The sequence below is a fragment of the Sminthopsis crassicaudata genome, chromosome 1 (assembly GCF_048593235.1).
Source record: "Sminthopsis crassicaudata isolate SCR6 chromosome 1, ASM4859323v1, whole genome shotgun sequence".
NCBI classification, from domain to species: domain Eukaryota; kingdom Metazoa; phylum Chordata; class Mammalia; order Dasyuromorphia; family Dasyuridae; genus Sminthopsis; species Sminthopsis crassicaudata.
Window position 1 is genome coordinate 565,873,485 of NC_133617.1, and position 19,039 is coordinate 565,892,523.

General features: G+C 32.0%; 1 protein-coding gene across 2 annotated transcripts in view; it reads right to left on the reverse strand.

The window, feature by feature from the left end:
- Positions 1–850: 850 nt before the first annotated feature.
- The window catches only part of RASA1 (RAS p21 protein activator 1), a 102,781-nt gene continuing 84,592 nt past the window's right edge, over positions 851–19,039 (reverse strand). For both annotated transcript variants that reach the window (XM_074282137.1, XM_074282136.1), the window contains 5 exons: positions 17,593–17,660; positions 15,488–15,576; positions 3,760–3,837; positions 2,860–2,994; positions 851–1,743 (listed from right to left, as the gene is read on the reverse strand). In XM_074282137.1, coding sequence (XP_074138238.1) covers positions 1,660–1,743; positions 2,860–2,994; positions 3,760–3,837; positions 15,488–15,576; positions 17,593–17,660 — 454 coding nt within the window. In that variant the 3' untranslated portion in view covers positions 851–1,659. The remainder of the gene's footprint in view (positions 1,744–2,859; positions 2,995–3,759; positions 3,838–15,487; positions 15,577–17,592; positions 17,661–19,039) is intronic.

Below are 19,039 nucleotides of genomic sequence, written 5' to 3' on the forward strand. Positions count from 1 at the left end.
TAAAAGTATTAAGTATATGGAACTTTACAAAGCATAACTGATATTCATGTAGATTTCAGCAAATATGTCTCATGATTTTTGTGTAGATAAAATGGAGAAATATAGGTTAAATGATAGCATCATTTATAGAAAAATAGATTGAAAACTGTAGAGAACATAATTATTTATCCCAACCCCTTCACATTAGAAATGAATAAACTGTAGTACACAGAAGTTAAGATAATTTGTTCATAAGTCACACTTATAAGGAATCTCAGTAGGATTTGAATTCTGGTCCTCTTGGACTCCTGAGCTAGTGCTTTAATACTATACCACAAGGCTTCCATTAATCTTCCTAATGAAGTAGGAAAACTTGGAGTACTAGATGACAGCTGATAACTCTTTGTTATGCAAACATTAGGTTTTCAAATACATTAATGAACAACTTCTAAGTAAAAAGAAAGACAACCAAGTTTCATTGTCCAGGGGGGCCTTTGAAGATGATTTGACTTGCTTCCAAAATGAAAAAGAGAAAGACAGCAGGAGAAAATGAAAGGTCTATAGTATCCATATTTAGGCAAAAGTGGAGACTCAGAAATGAAGAAACAGCAAATAACACAAGACCCCTTTGACTTTATTTCAATTTTTGTGAATTTCACACACACACAAAAATACAGAAGCAAATCTTGTCAATAAATAAAACTATGTAGTCAAACAAAATATCCCTTCATGAAGTGCAGCTCTCAACCAATGAGAATTTTTTTAACGAGCAATAGATGTGGTTTATCTAAAATAGCACAAAAATTCGGAATGGCTGAGTGTTTTAAACAAAGGTAATGCTTAGATTTGGCTTTACATAAAAGACAACAAATTTATATTTTATAAAATGGTTTAATGAAGGCATGCATGACTGATAACAATGATCAATAAATTTACTGAATTGAAATTATTTACTGTTGTAAACATTTTACAAAAGCATTGAGATTTATATGAATTCACCATCTTTGATGAAAGAATTACTCAACTCAGACAAAATCAATGGCACATTTAAAAAATAAAGCTGACAAATACCATTCTGAACATTCTCTTTCAACACAATCCAGGCAAGAATAACAGTACAATATAAAAAAAAAAAAGTATACAACAAAGATTTTTTCCTATTATAATGTCAAACTCTGGAAACTGTAAATACAAATAAAGTGATTGAACAGTCAAACGGTCATCTCCCAACAAGGAAGTTACAGTAAAAAAATTTGCAATCCAGTTATATTCGGCTGTCAAAAGAGAAGGCTTTTCTTTCTCGTCAGTTGACGACAATTCTTTTTCCAACAGACAGCGAAACTTTGGCAATTTGATGTATTGAAAATAAATTTTCGAAGTTCAAGAGACAGTCACAGCATTTTACTTTATGAAAGGTGATCTGTACACCAAGGCTCAGAGGTTGTTAAAGATTGTTCCACGTGGAAAAAAAGTGCAAATATCCTGCACAGATAGCTTACAAAACTGCTGGCACAACTCTTCCCCCAGCAGAATCTTGGGTTTTGTTTTGCATAGTTCACACATCCCTGGGAATGTGGAAAGGTGTGCTATTTTTGGCAAGAGCAAGGAGAAAGTGATACTGATAGGAATTATACCATGTTGGGCATGCTGAATCCATGCAGAATACTAAGGCAAAGGCTGCTACCTGATGTTATTTGTCACTGAATACTGATTTTGTTTTTGTTGAAGCAGTTCTGTAATAGCCAGGAGCTTTTTTAAGACATGCTAAGAAAGAAAAAACAAAATTATTACATTCAGAATCCTTAAGTATGAAAAACATATTAACAATAATTGAAACTTGAGTCTAGGACAAAAATGTCCATGAAGGAAACGTGAATTTTCATAAATTTAAGTTACTCATATGAGTTTTTATGAAAGAGAACTGCTATTTACAACTGAATGAGGTTTCTGGAGAAAGAATCCCAAATTAAGCAAAAATCTCTGACAATTTTCTTTTCTGCAGATAATCCCTAGTTGAAATCTTCATTCTTAGACATTTAAGAAGCCAGACAAATGAAAGAAATTTAGATTTGGAATACGGAAAGTTAACTATTCAAGGTGAAATAGTCTCCTACTTGTCATAAATGATTTAGTGGCAAACATATAGAGTATGCCATTATCAGGGGTATATTAAGAACACTGAGGCAGGGCTTGCTATTAACAGTAGCTATTATTTATACAGAACTTACATGCCAGGCACTGTGCTAAGTGCTTTCTTTACAATCCTTTCCTCCTTTATCCTCATAATAACTCTTTCCCTTTCTTTGGGGGAGAAAGATACTGAGGATGAGAAAATTGATTGTAGACAAAGATGAAATATGAAATGACTTGTCTGGGGTCACATAGCTAATAAGTGTCTGAGACCACATTTGGACTTCCAGGTCTTCCTGACTGCATTCCCAGGAGCCTATTTATCCACAGTACCAACCTTGCTTCCCAGGGTTTGACATTTTCATTATATCATAGTATATGTCTAGATACATCAATTCTACATAAATTTACATCAATTTATTTTAAAAAAACATAAAAAAACTCTTCTAAAAAAGGTTTTATCTGTGTCCAAATGAAACATAGTAAATAGAGAAACTCTTTAAATTTGTTTTTTAAATTAGGCACAATAAATAGGAAACAGATATGACCAAATATGTTTACTGACAGAAGGCATCAACCTTGTAAACGCGTTAAATATTTTAAAGGCATTTTTGTAGATGAATTCTAAATAAGCCAAAATCATCTAAATATAAAGGAATTTTACTAAGCACTTGTTTTATGCTCTAATTAATCTTGATACTGATAATTTAAGTACTAATTGCTCATCAAAATAATATAATGCAAACCTACCTGTTGTACACCACGCTCATTACTGAGTGTTCGAAGTTCATCTGAATGTGCCACACAAATTTCATGCAATGCTGCTAGATCACGTGACAAGTCAGTTCTAGAATGATCTGTAGTGTCTGGAAGTTCAGGTACATTCTTTAAGAAGAATCATAATACTGCATTTAGAATGGCAGTTGTTTACAGCCTTTTTAAAGATGTAATTTTAAAACTGCGACACTCAATAATATAATGGCTGAGCTATCTTCTCGAGCTTAATGCAGTATCAAAATAACAATATTCCTGATAAAGTGCAAACACTTGACAGACTTGAAACACACTGTTTACATAGTATTACTCCCTTTCTACCATAGCCATTAGTAACAATTCCCTTTTTCTTCCATAGTATTTGTTTTAAAAAGAATGAAGGTAGTATAAAAAATTTCTAGGTATTCTAAAGAAACAAGTCTTCCCCAAAAGGTAACTTAAAAATGATAATAAACTTGGAGACATTGAGACCGGGGTTCTAATAGATATTGGCTGTGATAACCAGAAAGAGATCAAGCCACTCCATCTCTCTCTACCCTAGGCATTTCCCTAAGACTATTAAGAGGCAGAGCAGATGGTACTCTTTCTTGCTACAGGTTCCTCACAATCTTAAGAAAAAGTCACAAGCATTCTGTTTTACAATTAAGGAAACTGAAGCTCAGAGAAATCAGGTGACTTGCCCAAAATAATTCTGTGTCAATGTAGGATTTCAGGCCCCCACTTCCCTAGGCCTTTCCTGATTCTGAATCTTGCACCCATCTACTCTACCCTGAAGCACCCCAACAGAGTTTTCTTTTGCTTTTCCTACGGTGTGTGGAATCTTGATTGAGGGAACAATAATTTTATGAGAGAAGATGTAATATGTGATACACATACCCCAAGTTCATCTAAAAACATAATCATACGATGTTTGTTACTTTTAATGAATGGATTTACTCCCTCCATGTAAGGCTCCTAGAAAAACAAAAACAAAAAATTTCATGAAATCCCACAAATTAATTTAATACAATTTTTATGTATATGTCATAATATGATAATTCTTACTAATTTACTTAATATTACCAAAGTTCAAAATGATTGTGTATCCTATCATAGGATAACAAACCTGTTTGTTTTTTGATTTTTTACTTGAAAATCCCTAGGCTCCATGTTCCAGGTTATTTGTGCTTTATAAAATAAAGCTAAGATAAGTATTCCTACAAAAGATTTCTAAACTGCATTTATAACTGCAACTTCAGAGAGATTAAATGTCTTTGAATTTTAACAGTGAATGACCTTGTTCTGAAACTCTAAACACTAAAATATTCAAGTTTTATAAATGGAAGATAAAATGAAGTTATCATAGATGGATTTTAAGGGTGATGTACAGGAATTAATAGAATATATAAAAATACTTTATAGTTACTCAAACCCTTTTTTAAAAATCAAGGATTTGTTCATCACCTCACTCTATTCATAGCTGATTCTCTTTCTGCAATCTTTGACACTTAGATGCCTCTTTCCTTCTGTTTCTTGGTCTCTCTAGGTTTTCAAAACACCACTCTCTTCAGGTTCTGCCCCTACCTGTGCTTGTTCCTTTCCTTTCCTTTCTCCTTTATTGGTTCCTTACTCAGATCATGCCCTCTAACTGTAGGTGTTCCACAGTGTTCTGTCCTTTCCTCCTTCTGTACTTTTTCACCTGGTGATCACATCAGCTCTCATTGATGTATTACCATCTTTATGCTGACAATTTTCAAAAAACTCTGCTGATGTAAAATCTTGCATAACCAACTACGTCTCAGTCATTTTAAACTCAGTATGTCCAAAGCTGAACTCATTATCTTCCCTCCTTCCCCATTATTCTAAAGGGGAAAGTCATCTTTTCCCTGTCCTTCAGTCACCACCAAGATAATGCTACAGTGATTTCTCACTATTATGCTTCATATAGAAATGTTACAAAGGTCTGTTCAATGTTACCCTGGCAGCATCTAAAATTCATCCTCTTCTTCCCTCTGACACAACCACCATCCTGGCCCAGATCCTCACCAAGCTATTCCAATAGACTGGGTCTGCCTGCCTCAAGTTTCTCCTCACTCTGATGCATCCAACAAAATGATTTTTTTCCTATTGCACAGTTTTGACCATGTCCAACTAAATAAATTGCAATGGCGAGCTACCACTTCCAAGATCAAATACAAAATTCTCTATTTCATCTTCCTAGCTATTCAATAAAACAAGATACTACATTCCTTGGCCTCAGGTATTTTTTTTCTGGCTTTTTTTTTTCAGGCTTTATTTTTTTATTTATAATTTTTTGACAGTATATATGCATGAGTAATTTTTTTTATAACATTATCCCTTGTATTCATTTTTCCAAATTATCCCCTCCCTCCCTTTACTCCCTCCCCTTGATGACAGGCAATCCCATACATTTTACATGTGTTACAATACAACCTAGATACAATATATGTGTGTAAATACCATTTTCTTGTTGCATATTAAGTAGATTCCGAAGGTATAAGTAACCTGGATAGATAGACAGTTTTCTGGCTCTTCTCAATACCAAGAATGTTCATCTTACATCTATGCCTCTGGTTTCTTTCAAGTCTCAACTAAATTCTCATCTTTTCTAGGAAGCATTTCCCAACCTCTGTTAATTCCAAAGTCTTTTCTTTGTTAATTGTTTCTTGTTTTGCTTCTGCATAGCATGTTTACACATATTTGTTTCTTATTGTGCCTAATTGGATTGTGAGTTCCTTAAAGGCAGGGAGTGTCTTTTGCCTTTTTTCATATCCCCTACCCCTAACATAATGACTGGGACTTAAGAAGATGCTTGGTAAATGTTTGCTGATCTGAAGAAAATTGAACATATTAAACTCTGAATGTCTTGAGAACAGAGAATAGGAAAAAAAAAAAAAAAACAGAGAAAAATTAAGATAGGGATAGGGAATGGTTATCTTTGAAGGATAAAAGAGACAGCATAGTAAAACTGGGAATAACATTGGCTTTAGGGGTCACAATCGACCTTAATGGTTACAAACTATGACTATGGTCATCTATAAAATTAAAGGGTTTGATGAGATAAAACTCTAACAGTCTCTTTTAGCACTGCATTATGTCACTATTATTGAAATTAAACACATTTTCAACAAATACACCACAAAAAAGTCAGATAAAAGATAACAAAAGTTAATTTGGAAAAAACAAAAGGTCAAGAATTTCAAGGGAATTAATGAAAAAAAAATGCAAATAAGGTGGCTGTGCTAGGCCAGCCCTAAAATTATATCATAAAGCAGCAGTCATCAAAACTGTTTGATATTGGGACAGAACCAGCTACACCCAGTGAAAGAACACTGAATGTGGGCCACAACATAGCATTTCCACTCTTTCTGCTAGTGTTTGCTTACAGTTTTGTTTTTCTCAGATTATTTTTACCTTCTTTCTAAATCTGATTTTTCTTGTGCAGCAAGGTAACTGTATAAATGTGTACATATATCGTATTTAACATATACTTTAACATATTTAACATGTATGGGACTACCTGCCATCTAGGGAAGGGGGTGAAGGGAAGGAAAAGTTGGAACAAAAGCTTTTGTAAGGGTCAATGTTGAAAAATTATCCATGCATCTGTTTTGTCAATAAAAAGCTATAATAAAATGGAAAAAAAAAAAACCCCAACAAACTGATACTGGTTAAGAAATAGAGTCGTTGATCATTGAATAGGTTAGGTTCACAAGACAATTAGCCAATAGTAATCTAGTGCTATTTCAAAACTGTATTCTTTGGTTTTGTCAAAGAACTTACTTTAACAAAAATTGCTGGGAAAATTGGAAACCAGTATAGCAGAAACTAGGCATTAACCAACATCTAACACCCTATACCAAGACAAGGTCATAATAGATTCCTGATTTAAGACATAATGAGTGATACTATGAGCAAATTAGAAGAACAAAGGATAGTCTATCTCTCAGATCTGTGGAAAAGGAAGGAATTTCTGACCAAAAAAGAACTGGAGTACATTGTGGAATTCAAAATGGACAATTCTGATAAATTAAGTTAAAAAGTTTTGGGGGCAGCAAGGTGGTGCAGTAGATAGAGTACCAGCCCTGAAGTCAGGAGAACCTGAGTTCAAATCTAGTCTCAGCCATTTAACACTGCCTAGCTCTGTGACCCTGGGGCAAGTCACTTAACCCCAATTGCCTTAGTGAAAAAAAAAAAAAAGTTTTTGTACAAACAAAACCAATGCAATTAGAAGGGAAGCAGTAAATTGGGGGGTGGGGGAGGTTTTCTGTCCAACTGATAAAGACCTCATTTACATAGAGAATTGACTGAAATTTATAAGAATACAAGCCATTTTCTAATTGATAAATGATCCCAAGGATATGAACAATTTTCAGATGAAGAAATTAAAACCATTTCTAATCATATGAAAAAGTGCTCTAAATTGCTACTGATCAAAGAAATGCAAATTAAAGACAACTCTGAGATATCCACACCTCTCAGATTGGCTAAGATGACAGGAAAAGATAATGACAAATGTTGGAGGAGATGTAGGAAGCCTGGGACACTAATGCATTGTGGGTGGAGTTGTGAAATGATCCAACCATTCTGGAGAGCAATTTGGAATTATGTCCAAAAGTCTATAAAGCTATGTACACCCTTTAATCCAACAGTATCTCTATTGGGCCTGTATCCCAAAGATATTATAAAAAGGGAAAAGGACCCACATGTGTAAAAATATTTGGAGCACCCTTTTTTTGCAGTAACAAGGAACTGAAAACTGAATGAATGCCCATCAGTTGAAGAGTGGCTGAATAAGTTGTGGTATATGAATATCATGGAATATTACTGTTCTATAAGGAACCGATCAGCAGGATGATTTCAGAGAGGCCTGGAGAGACTTACATGAACTGATGTGTGTGGATCACAACATAGTATTTTCACTTTTTTTTTTTTGTTGGAGTTTGCTTGCATTTTGTTTTCTTTACCATTTTTTCCCTTTTTGATCTGATTTTTCTTATACAGCATAATTGTGGAAATATGTATAGAAAAATTGCACATGTTTAACATATACTTGCTGTCTAGTGGAAGGGGTGGGAGAAAATATTTGGACTACAAGGTTTTGCAAGTGAATATTGAAAATTATGCATGTTTTGGAAATAAAAAGCTTTAATAAAAATAGGTAAAAAGATGATGATGAAATGAATGCATACGGAGAAATTAGCAAGCAAAAGAAGAAAATATCATCTAGAGGAATTTACCTATTGCTTTACAACAAAGGAAACTTAGCAAAGTCTTCAGAAATGACAATGTACCATGCTTGGAAACTTCCAAAATGGTTCAGGACAATCAAATAAGTAAAAATATCAAAACTAAAACCAGAAACTTTCGTTCTCAAGAAACAATCAAATCAAACCAAAGACTAAAGAATTTGGAACAAAATATACTTTCCTTTTTTAGATTTTCAAAAAGAAACCAAAAGAATTAGAACACACTGAAGACAGAAAAGAAAAAATGGATTAAAAATTTTAAAGATTAGAAGAATACATCTGAACTCAACAAAACAAGAATAGAGAAACTGAATATGGGACGCCAAATAGCAATTTAACAAAATTATATCTTCCAGAAAAAACCATGAAGACCTGAATACCAGTCTCAAGAAATCATTGAATCACTCAGAAACACTGTAAGCAGACAACAAAAATTTAGATCAAGAAAATCCACAGACCACCAAGAAAAAAGAAATTCCACATTTGTAATGTGGAAAAACCTTAGTTAATTATTGCAAGGACTTTCAACTTCAATAAAATATATAATATAAAATATCAAAGAGAATATGTAACATTGGCTAGGAATTTTGCCCCCACCGAATAATAATATGCCCTGCAAATCTGAGCCTAAATATTAAAACATAAGCAAAAGATCTTGGGCATTCAGTAAAGGCAAAGAATTTGAATCAATTCTTCAAACAAAACCAGAATATTCAGCTTCCAACCTGACCAAACAGCAAGGACCCATTATTTTTAATACTGGAAAAGTAGATTTGACTGAATTTTGATTTATTTACAAGATCACCCTGAAATCATGGTAACTTTACAAAAAAAGTCTTAAAAAAAACATACTTTACAAATCATAATGCAATAAAATCAATAATGGGTACAAAACTTAAATACTAGGTCAAAGAATAGATTACATTTACAGTAAAAAAAAATTTTAATGATCACAAGCAAAAGTGAACGGGAGATGATCAATATTTTTAAAAATTAAGGACTATCATTCAATAACCTTTAAAAATACACAAATTTTAAAATTTGAAGAAAAAGTTGAAAAAAGGTAATTTTTTCCTTTCTGTACTTATTTAAAACTTACATGTAAATTAAGAAAAAATAGTCATGTGCTAAGCAGAACATCAGGGAAAATTCAAAATATGTAACAATAAATTTCCATTTCAAGAAAGAAGATACTGTATTCACAATACATCTTTTTTTTTTTTTTTTTTTTTTTTTTTTTTTTTTTGCTTCCTTATAGGTTTTCAGGTTTTCTTTTCTCTGGACTTTTTACTTTATTCTTTTTTGCTCTTTCTTCTTCAAATTCCTCAAATAGGCTACAGTTAAACATGAATTTTTATGAAAACACACATGTAAACATAACTAATACAACATTAATATGGCTCACATGTAATGATGATTTCTCTTGATTGACTCTTTTTAAGTTTGACTGTCTGAAATAAATGATTACTACCCTTTTCTTTTCTAACAAATTCAATTCCTGATCACTGTTATTGTGTTTAGCATACTTCCAATTTTCTATCCCTGCTAACTTTTACTTTAATTCTACTCCTTAACTAATTTTGCTGTTACTTAACCTTCCCTCACCCATGGATTCCTCTTTTATATCCCTCCATCCTTTCTCTATCTCTTAGTCTCTTTTCCACTAATCTCTCCATCTTATTCCACACTCCCATTAATCCACACACCCTGTTCCCCTCACCCCTTACTTATAAATTTTGGAGCGTGTTATGCCCATCTTGGCATATAACCCATTCCGGATGTGAGCAGGTTTTCAGAACTACCAACCCTCCTCCATTAATTAATGTGTCAATTTTTGCTCTGGCATCTCATTTGTATAGCAAAATTACTATTTTTACCTTTTCCTAAATGGTTTTGCTTTTTAGAGTCATAAACAGACACATCAGCTGTACCTGATCTTTTTTTTTGAGGTACCCAAATACTAATGTCAATCAGACATATGGTTTTCATTACCACACATAGAACATAAACAGTTTGAGTCCCTTGAAATTAGTTTTTGATACTGGCTCTTGTTAAATTACAGGTTAAGGGGCAGCTAGGTGGCGCAGTGGATAGAACACCAGCCTTGAATTCAGGAGGACCAGAGTTTAAATGTGATCTCAGATACTTAAAACTTCCTAGCTAAGTGACACTGGGCAAGTCACTTAACCCCAGCCTCAATAAATAAATAAATGAACAAACAAACAAATAAATAAATAACAGGTTAAAATTTCTAGTTAGTTAAGGTTTGTTAGAGAAAACATCCTGAAAAACTGATATTAAATGTCCATTTTTTCCCCTTTCAATATTTATTAGTTTTGATATTTTTGTCCACAGTTCTAGTTCTTTTAATTATTGATAGATATTGTTTCCAGGATCTGCTGTCTTTTGTTGTAACCAGTGATAAATCCTGTGCAAGTCTTACTTATAACTCCAGCATATTCGAATTCTGCTATTTTTGTTGCTTTTAAAATATTCTCCTTGATCTGGAGATTTCTAAATTTAGCAATGATTTTCGTTGTGGAATTTTTCTGAGGTGGTAATCCATGGATTTTTTCAATTTCTACTTTCCCCTTTTTTTTTCCCCACTTCTGGACAATTTTCTTTATTTATATTATTACTGCAACAAGGTTCTTTTTTTGGTCATAGCTTTCAGGTAGTCTAATTATTCTTATGTTTTCAAAAGAGTTGGTTTTTAAAAGATTAAACTATTAGATGATCTATTAGAAAAAAAATTCTGTTTTAAAAATAAAAATGAGGAAGATGGATTCACAAGAGGAAAAATGATTTTAAAAAAAAGGTATTATCAGAAACTACACTAGACAAAATTTTAAAAATACTAATAGCATTTCAAGGAAGAAGGATGACTATTCATAAAAATATATAATGAAACAATAAATATCAATCCAATCTCAGAAAAAAAAAAGTGTTGTGTGTGTGTATATATTAATTACTAAAGGGTTAAAAACCTTAGAAGTATCTGAATTTGAATTTTATGAAAAACCTATCCAAAAAAAGCTATTGATAATTATGATAGAAAAATTATTCTCAAACAGATAGCACTCTATCAAACTATGAGATAAATATAAGAGAAAAACAAGGCAGAGAAAGAAAGCTATAATCAATCACAGTAACGAATACTGATGCAAAAATCATAAAATATATTCCTTATAAAACTGTAGCCATATATGCAGAAAAAAATTCAAGGATGAATGTTTCAATACTAGCAAAATAAATTATAACATAATCAAAAAGCAACTTAAAGTACAAATGACATATGACTGTTACAAGTGATAGAAAAAAGTTGATAAAATCAAACCCTCTTTTATATTAGAAAAATTAAAAAGTATAAGCTTGGAATATCATAAAAATATATATAACCAAAACCAAAATTTAACATTACTTGCAAGGAAGAAATCCTGGAAGATCCCCATATTTGATAAAATTTTTAAAATGTTAGCTTTAGCCATAAAATAGAACAAATTTTTCAATATAACCATCACCAAGAAAAGATAAAATTATTCTAATGTGCAGATGATAGGACTCGAGAGAATCAAAACAAAAATAAATGGTACAACTAAGAGTTTCAGAAAAGTTAAGGGAAGGGGTAGCTAGGTGGTACAGTGGATAGAGCACTAGCCTTGAAGTCAGGAAAACCTGAGTTCAAATCTGGCCTCAGAGACTTAACACTTCCTAGCTGTGTGACCCTGGGCAAATCACTTAACCCCAATTGCCTCAGCAAAAAAAAGGAAAAAAAAAAAAATTAAAGTTAAGGGAAAACAAAACAAATCCATGAAATCATGAGAATTTCTACATAGTACTAATAAATATGAAAAAAGAAGTGATAAAATAAATTTTATTCAAAATCGTTACAAAACTATAAATACCTGACAGTCAACCTATTGGGATACATACAAAATTTAAATAAATGTAATTACAAAAAAATAAAAATAAAAAAGGACTTAAATTGAAGATATTCACTAGCTATTGGTTCTACAGGCCATGCCAATATGACTTAAAAAAAAAAAAAGCCAACACTTAAAGATAAGTAAAAAACAGATTTAGTATTACAGTAAATAATTGTAGACTTTTTGAAACCAGAAAAACACAAAAGATCTAGAATCAAGTAAGTTAAAAATAAAAATGAAGGTGACAGAATTATCACAACTGAAACTGTATTACAAAGCAGTAGTCATCTATTTGGTATTTAAAAAACAAAACAAACAAACAACAAAAAAAACCCTAGATCACTGGGATAAACTACATAAGCAAGAAACAAGCAATAAAAAGCAGTAATCCCCTGTTTGATAAACTCAAGACCATAAATTTCTGGAGGGGAAGGACTCCTATTATTTTAAGAAGTCCTAGAAACATGGACTCACATTAAACACCACATACTAAGATAAGATCAAAATGGGTCCAAGATTTAGGCATAAAGAACGATATCATAAATAAATTAGAGGAACATAGCATAGTTTACCTCTCAGACTTGTGGAGGAGGAAGGAATTTGTGTCCAAAGGAGAACTAGAGATCAATTTATTGATCACAAAATAGAAAATTTTGATTACATCAAATTAAAAAGTTTCTGCACAAACAAAACTAATGCAAACAAGATTAGAAGGGAAGTAACAAATTGGGAAAACATTTTTACAGTTAAAGGTTCTGATAAAGGCCTCATCTCCAAAATATACAGAGAATTGACTTTTATTTATAAGAAATCAAGCTATTCTCCAATTGAAAAATGGTCAAAGGATATGAACAGATAATTTTCAGATGATGAAATTGAAACTATTTCCACTCATATGAAAGAGTGTTCCAAATCACTATTGATCAGAGAAATGCAAATTAAGACAACTCTGAGATACCACTACACACCTGTCAGATTGGCTAAGATGACAGGAACAAATAATGATGAATGTTGGAGGGGCTGTGGGAAAACTGGGACACTGATACATTGTTGGTGGAGTTGTGAAAGAATCCAACCATTCTGGAGAGCAATCTGAAATTGTGACCAAAAAGTTATCAAAATGTGTATAGCCTTTGACCCAGCAGTGCTACTACTGGGCTTATATCCCAAGGAAATATTAAAAAGGGAAAGGGACCTGTATGTGCCAAAATGTTTGTGGCAGCCCTTTTTGTAGTGGCTAGAAACTGGAAAATGAATGGATGTCCATCAATTGGAGAATGGTTGGATAAATTATGGTATATGAATGTTATGGAATATTAATGTTCTATAAGAAATGACCAACAGGAGGAATACAGAGAGGCTTGGAGAGACTTACATCAACTGATGCTGAGTGAAAGGAGCAGAACTAGGAGATCATTATACACTTCAACAATGATACTGTATGAGGATGTATTCTGATGGAAGTGGCTATCTTCAACATAGAGAAGAGCTAATCCAATTCCAATTGATCAATGATGGACAGAATCAGCTACACTCAGAAAAGGAACACTGGGAAATGAGTGTAAACTGTGAGCATTTTGTTTGTTTGTTTTTCTGTCTAGATTATTTTTACCTTCCGAATACAATTCTTCCTTTGCAACAACAACAACAAAATTCAGTTCTGCACATATATATTGTACCAAGGATATACTATAAGATATTTAATATGTATGGGAATGACTGCCATCTAGGGGAGGGGATGGAGGGAAGGAGGGGAAAAATTCGGAACAGAAGGGAGTACAAGGGATAATGTTGTTAAAAAAAAAAATTATGTATATGAACTGTCAAAAAAAAATGTTAAAATTATAAAATTAATTTAAAAAAAAAAAGAAGTCCTAGAAAGATTGTAGAACAATTTGTCAGTAATTAATATTAATATAATATGTTCCATAAGACATTCAAAATAGATTTGAAACCTAAAGGTCATATAAAGTTTAAATAATTATAGGGCTAGAAAATCAAGTATATTCTACAATTATGATTAAAGGGTGAAATTTTTAAACAGATGATAGAAGAAATCATAAAAGATTTTTAAAATTGCTTAAAATTTTTAAAAAGCTTTTGCAAAAATAAAATAAATGAAAAAAAGAGTCAGGAAAGGAACATCAGGAAAAAATTTTAATCAAATTATCAGTGAAGCCTGATATCCAAAACCTATAGGTAAATTAAAATGAAGAGCTATTTTCATGTAGATAAGAAGGGCAAAGAATGAATAATTTCCAAATAATTTGCAAACTATAATTCATCATATAAAAATCATCAATAGTAAGAGAAATGCAACTTTAAAATTGTTCTAAACATCACATTGGTACTAACAGATTGTTTACTTAAAAAAAAAAAAAAAAAATATTCCAATGTGATGTGCTAACAGAGGCCCCAAGCATATTGATGGAGCTATAAATTGGTCAGGTTTTTTTTGTTTGTTTGTTTTGTTTTTTTAATTCAAAAGAGTTTTAAGAAGTTCAAAAGAAAATTATTTTAAGAAACAATTAAACTGCTTTAACCTTTAAATGTGTCACCCCACTAACTTTTAAGGAACTCAGAGATGACAGTCCAATTCATGCCAAAATATTCACAGCATATTACAGCAAAGAAGGGAAATAAACTAGGTATCTCTCAAAGTGAGAAGTCACAAAAACATGTTATATGAATATAATAGATCACATTGTAGTAAGAATCCCAAATATGAGAAATTCAAAAATATGCATGTGAAGATTTAAATGATCTGATGTTGAGTAAAATCAACAAAATCCAAAAAAAAATATGCCCAAACATAACAATAATATAAATCAAAAAGGATTGTTAAAGATTACAAGTGATCAAGACAATATCAGAGATTGTTGTGAAAAATTAATGTGGAAATATATAGCCCTTCCAAAGTAGCAAAAAGGGCAGGGAACTATGACAGAAGTGATTATTTCATATTCAGAAACTCTCTCTTTATTAGATGTTTTTGCTTAATCATTTTCTCCGTCACAAAGGATGGTATAATACACAGATATTTGTATGGGAAATTATTATGCTATAAAAATGAAGCACATGGATAAAATGTATTTTTAAAGCCGCTTATGTTCAAAAGTTTAATGTTACCTTATAGTTTTACCATTTATCTACTTTCTAGAACTTTGAAATATTTTCTCAGTTTTGATATTAACTTATACTGGAAATATAGGAAATTCAGCATCTGACTCGATGTATAAAATGGCTGTCATATCATATTACATCTGAAAAATATGCTACAAGATTAAACCATTATTTTGTATTTCAGAGTGGAAATTGAGGGCTAAAAATTTAATTTTAAAAACTAAAATTCTATTTAAAATTACATTTTGATTTTTTCTTAAAAAAATTTGTAAAATTATATCTTTACATCATTTTACATAATTTTACCTTGGCACCAAACTCAACAAGATTGGCTAAATTCTGCACAGATTTAGCCACCAGTGTCAGTGTTCTTGCAGCAGTAGGAGAAGGAGAATCTACAAAGAAAAAAAAACAATACTTTTACTATCAAAATCCTAGCATTCCTTCACCCAAAATGTAAAGATTGACATAAAATTCAAGTGAAACAGCACTTTTGGAACACCCTATTTATTGGGAAATCTTATGATTTAAAGAAATCCAAAAATACTTTAGAGTATTACTGCTACCAAAGAGGTTATTATTAGAATTACAAAATCATCTTATTCAGGAAATCTTCAACCAAGAACTAATTTTATCACTAAAATACTAACCGCCAAAGGGAATCTGGGAGCCAGTTGCTGATCACCTAGTTATTTAGGAACTGTTAAAACATGGTGAGCAATGTTGTAGGACTCCTTCACTCAAGCAAAAAATATATCATTAAGGAAAGAGGTGCAGATTCCTATTCTAATTTGTGAACTACCTGACATTTCACTAACTGCTATAAAGTCATATCAAATTCAAGATATTACTAAACATATTCAATAACAAGAATGACTAAGTAGTGCTTTAAAGGTATGTCTCTATAAGGCATGTAAACTGGAGCACTTAAGTTAAAAAGTCATCTGTAGTTCACTTAAATGCCTAATCTTGGTTTTTTGATATGATTTTTAATCCCTAAAATTTTCAAATATAATTTTAAAAACTACCAAAGTTAATACAACTGTTTCCTAAAAGTCTAAATGTGGACAGACCAACTTGCATAGATTAATAATTATATTCAAGAGATAATATGAATTAATTCTTTAAGAATTTAAGCAATTCTAATCTTTGCTATTGTTGTGCAATCTTTTTTTCAGTGGTGTCTGACTCTTAATGATACTGTTAGTGGTTTTCTTGGCATTTTACATATGAGGAACAGAGGCAAATGGGATTAAGTAATTTTTTCACAGTCATAATTATTAAATTTTTTTTTTGGAGGCTGGGGTTAAGTGACTTGCCCAGGGTCACACAGCTAGGAAGTGTTAACAGATTTGAACTCGGGTCCTCCTGAATTCAAGGCTAGTGCTCTATCCACTGCGTCACCTAGCTGCCCCATTATTAAATGTTTGAGGCCAGATTTGAAGTCACAAAGCTGAGTATTTCTGACTCCAGAGTCAGTACTTTATCCTCCGTGCCTCCTTATGTGCCCTCCAATTTCCAAAAGAGCAATAAACGAAAAACACAAGAAATGACTGTTAGAAAACTAAACATTGTTTTTTAAAATGTCAATTGTATCAAATAAAACTCCATAGGTTCAAAACAAAACAAAACACAATAACCACATTCCATATGATTCATTTTACTGACATTCTTTTACAAGATGACTAAATCTGTAAGGCATCCTCCACAAAATATGTGTAACAAAGATAAAAAGAATTTGTGTTTTATTGGACATTTACAAAAATTTAAATCAGTGAGGAGAATCAAGACTTTTTTCATAAGCACTAAAATCCATTCTATTGCTACTACCTGTTAGCCTTTTTAACCTGATCATACTTCAAAAACTACAAGTTCACAATAACAAAAATCCAGAAGTGAGTACAGGTTAATAAGATCAAAATCAAAGGGAAAAATTCTTCCCTACTACAGTAGCAGTACAACACTAGCTAGTATTAATTTTCCATTGTTGTACAGATTTCATACAAATTGTAATGTTACAGGTCTGAGAAAAAAAAAAATTTAGAATGATTCCCTGTACAGACAGACACCTATTGTTTCAGATGCACTAGGAAAAGAAATAATTAGGAAAAAAGGGAAGATAGAAGATTAGTGAGATGCTATCAACAAGCATTTTTAAAGTGCTTGCTAGGTACTAGATATATCTATGTTCTGGTTGTTTATATCCAATAATGAAAGTAGGATAAGGGAATTAAAGCTATTCTCTAAAAATTTAGCATTTGCCTCTAATTTCCTACCTCTTTAAGTACCAAATCCAAACAAAGACCTAAAAACAATAGCAAATACCAATAACAACCATTTAACAATAAATCTTTTCCATAATAATCTAAGTTACTAAATTATACATCTAAAATTCATTAAGAGCTACTTACCTGAGATGATATTAAACATCCGTGGATTAAGGATAGCAGGACAGATAAGTCGAAGAAAAACAAAGCCACTGAATGGAAGGAGAAAAAGGAGATTAAAAAAAAAAAAAATACCAAGTATGATTCATCACAAGAGTGACACACATTCAAAACAACCAAAGAACAGCAGAAAATTAACATTGACTTTGAATGTAAGGCAACCCTAGCAATTTTAAAATCAGAAAAAAGTCTAATACCAAAGCCCAATTCAGGATCACAGGGAACTACTAATTGAAATTATATGCCCCAATCTTCTGATTGGTTGAATTATAAAATACTAACTCTACCAGAGCAACATTTTTTCTAGTAAACTTAAGTCTATTTTACTCTTGGAACAAAATGAGGCAGCATGGCAAAAAGAAATGTTTGATTTGGGCTTGATGTCAAAGACTGTCATTTATTACCTATGTAAATCCTGGTAAGGAAACTCTACTGCTTTTAGCCTTAGTTTTCATATTTGCAAAATAGACAGCTGATGGGATGGATGATATTGAAGGTCCTTTCTAACTTAAGAACTTACTATTCTTTGAGTATATAAAGTAATGGAGCCTTCCCCCAATGAGATCTATGATCAGAAAAGAACAAATGAACAATGTGTCATACTATGTTCCCAATTTATTTAATATCTCTTTATAATGTAGTAGAGTTAAAATAAGAAACCATCTGTTTGCCAATATTCTGCTAATTAGCTTCTCTAAACTTAGACCTAAAAAAGCTATAGATCCACCTGTCTAGCTTTCAAAACCCAAAGTTCTTCTGTACCACAATAAGATATTATAACAGGATTTTACTATAGGGTGGGGGCATGTCACAATCTAACTTTTGTTTTGTTGATATTTTTATAGAGATTGAATGATCATTGAGGATCATATTAGCACATTAAACCTATATTCAATGAGCATAGAAAAATTATTAGAACATCAGGGTTTTTACTTACCAATCACTTACAAAAAGACAATGGAAAGAAATTCCACTTGGGGACATGTGAAAATCAGGAGGGGACATGTGAAAATCAGGAGAGCAAGCTATGTTCTACTAAATCAACAAGTTACAACTTCATAACTAATTCAAAAGTAATCCATGTTGTCCCTACTAGGATATTAACCTATTCTTTTCCTTTCTTGCTAGAGAAAGCTACTTCCCAAATATAGCTTGGGAGAAGAAAAGCTTTATGAAATGCACTAATGATTTTGTTAATTTTAGCTTAACAATTTTTTCTTTCTTTCTTTCTTTTTTGCTGAGGCAATTGGGGTTAAGTGACTTGCCCAAGGTCACACAAGCTAGGAAGTGTTAAGTGTGTGAGGCCACATTTAAACTCAGGTCTTCCTGATTTCAGGACTAGTGCTCTATTCATTGCTCCACCTAGCTGGCCCTAGCTTAACAATTTTTAAACTTGGTTTTATAAAATGAA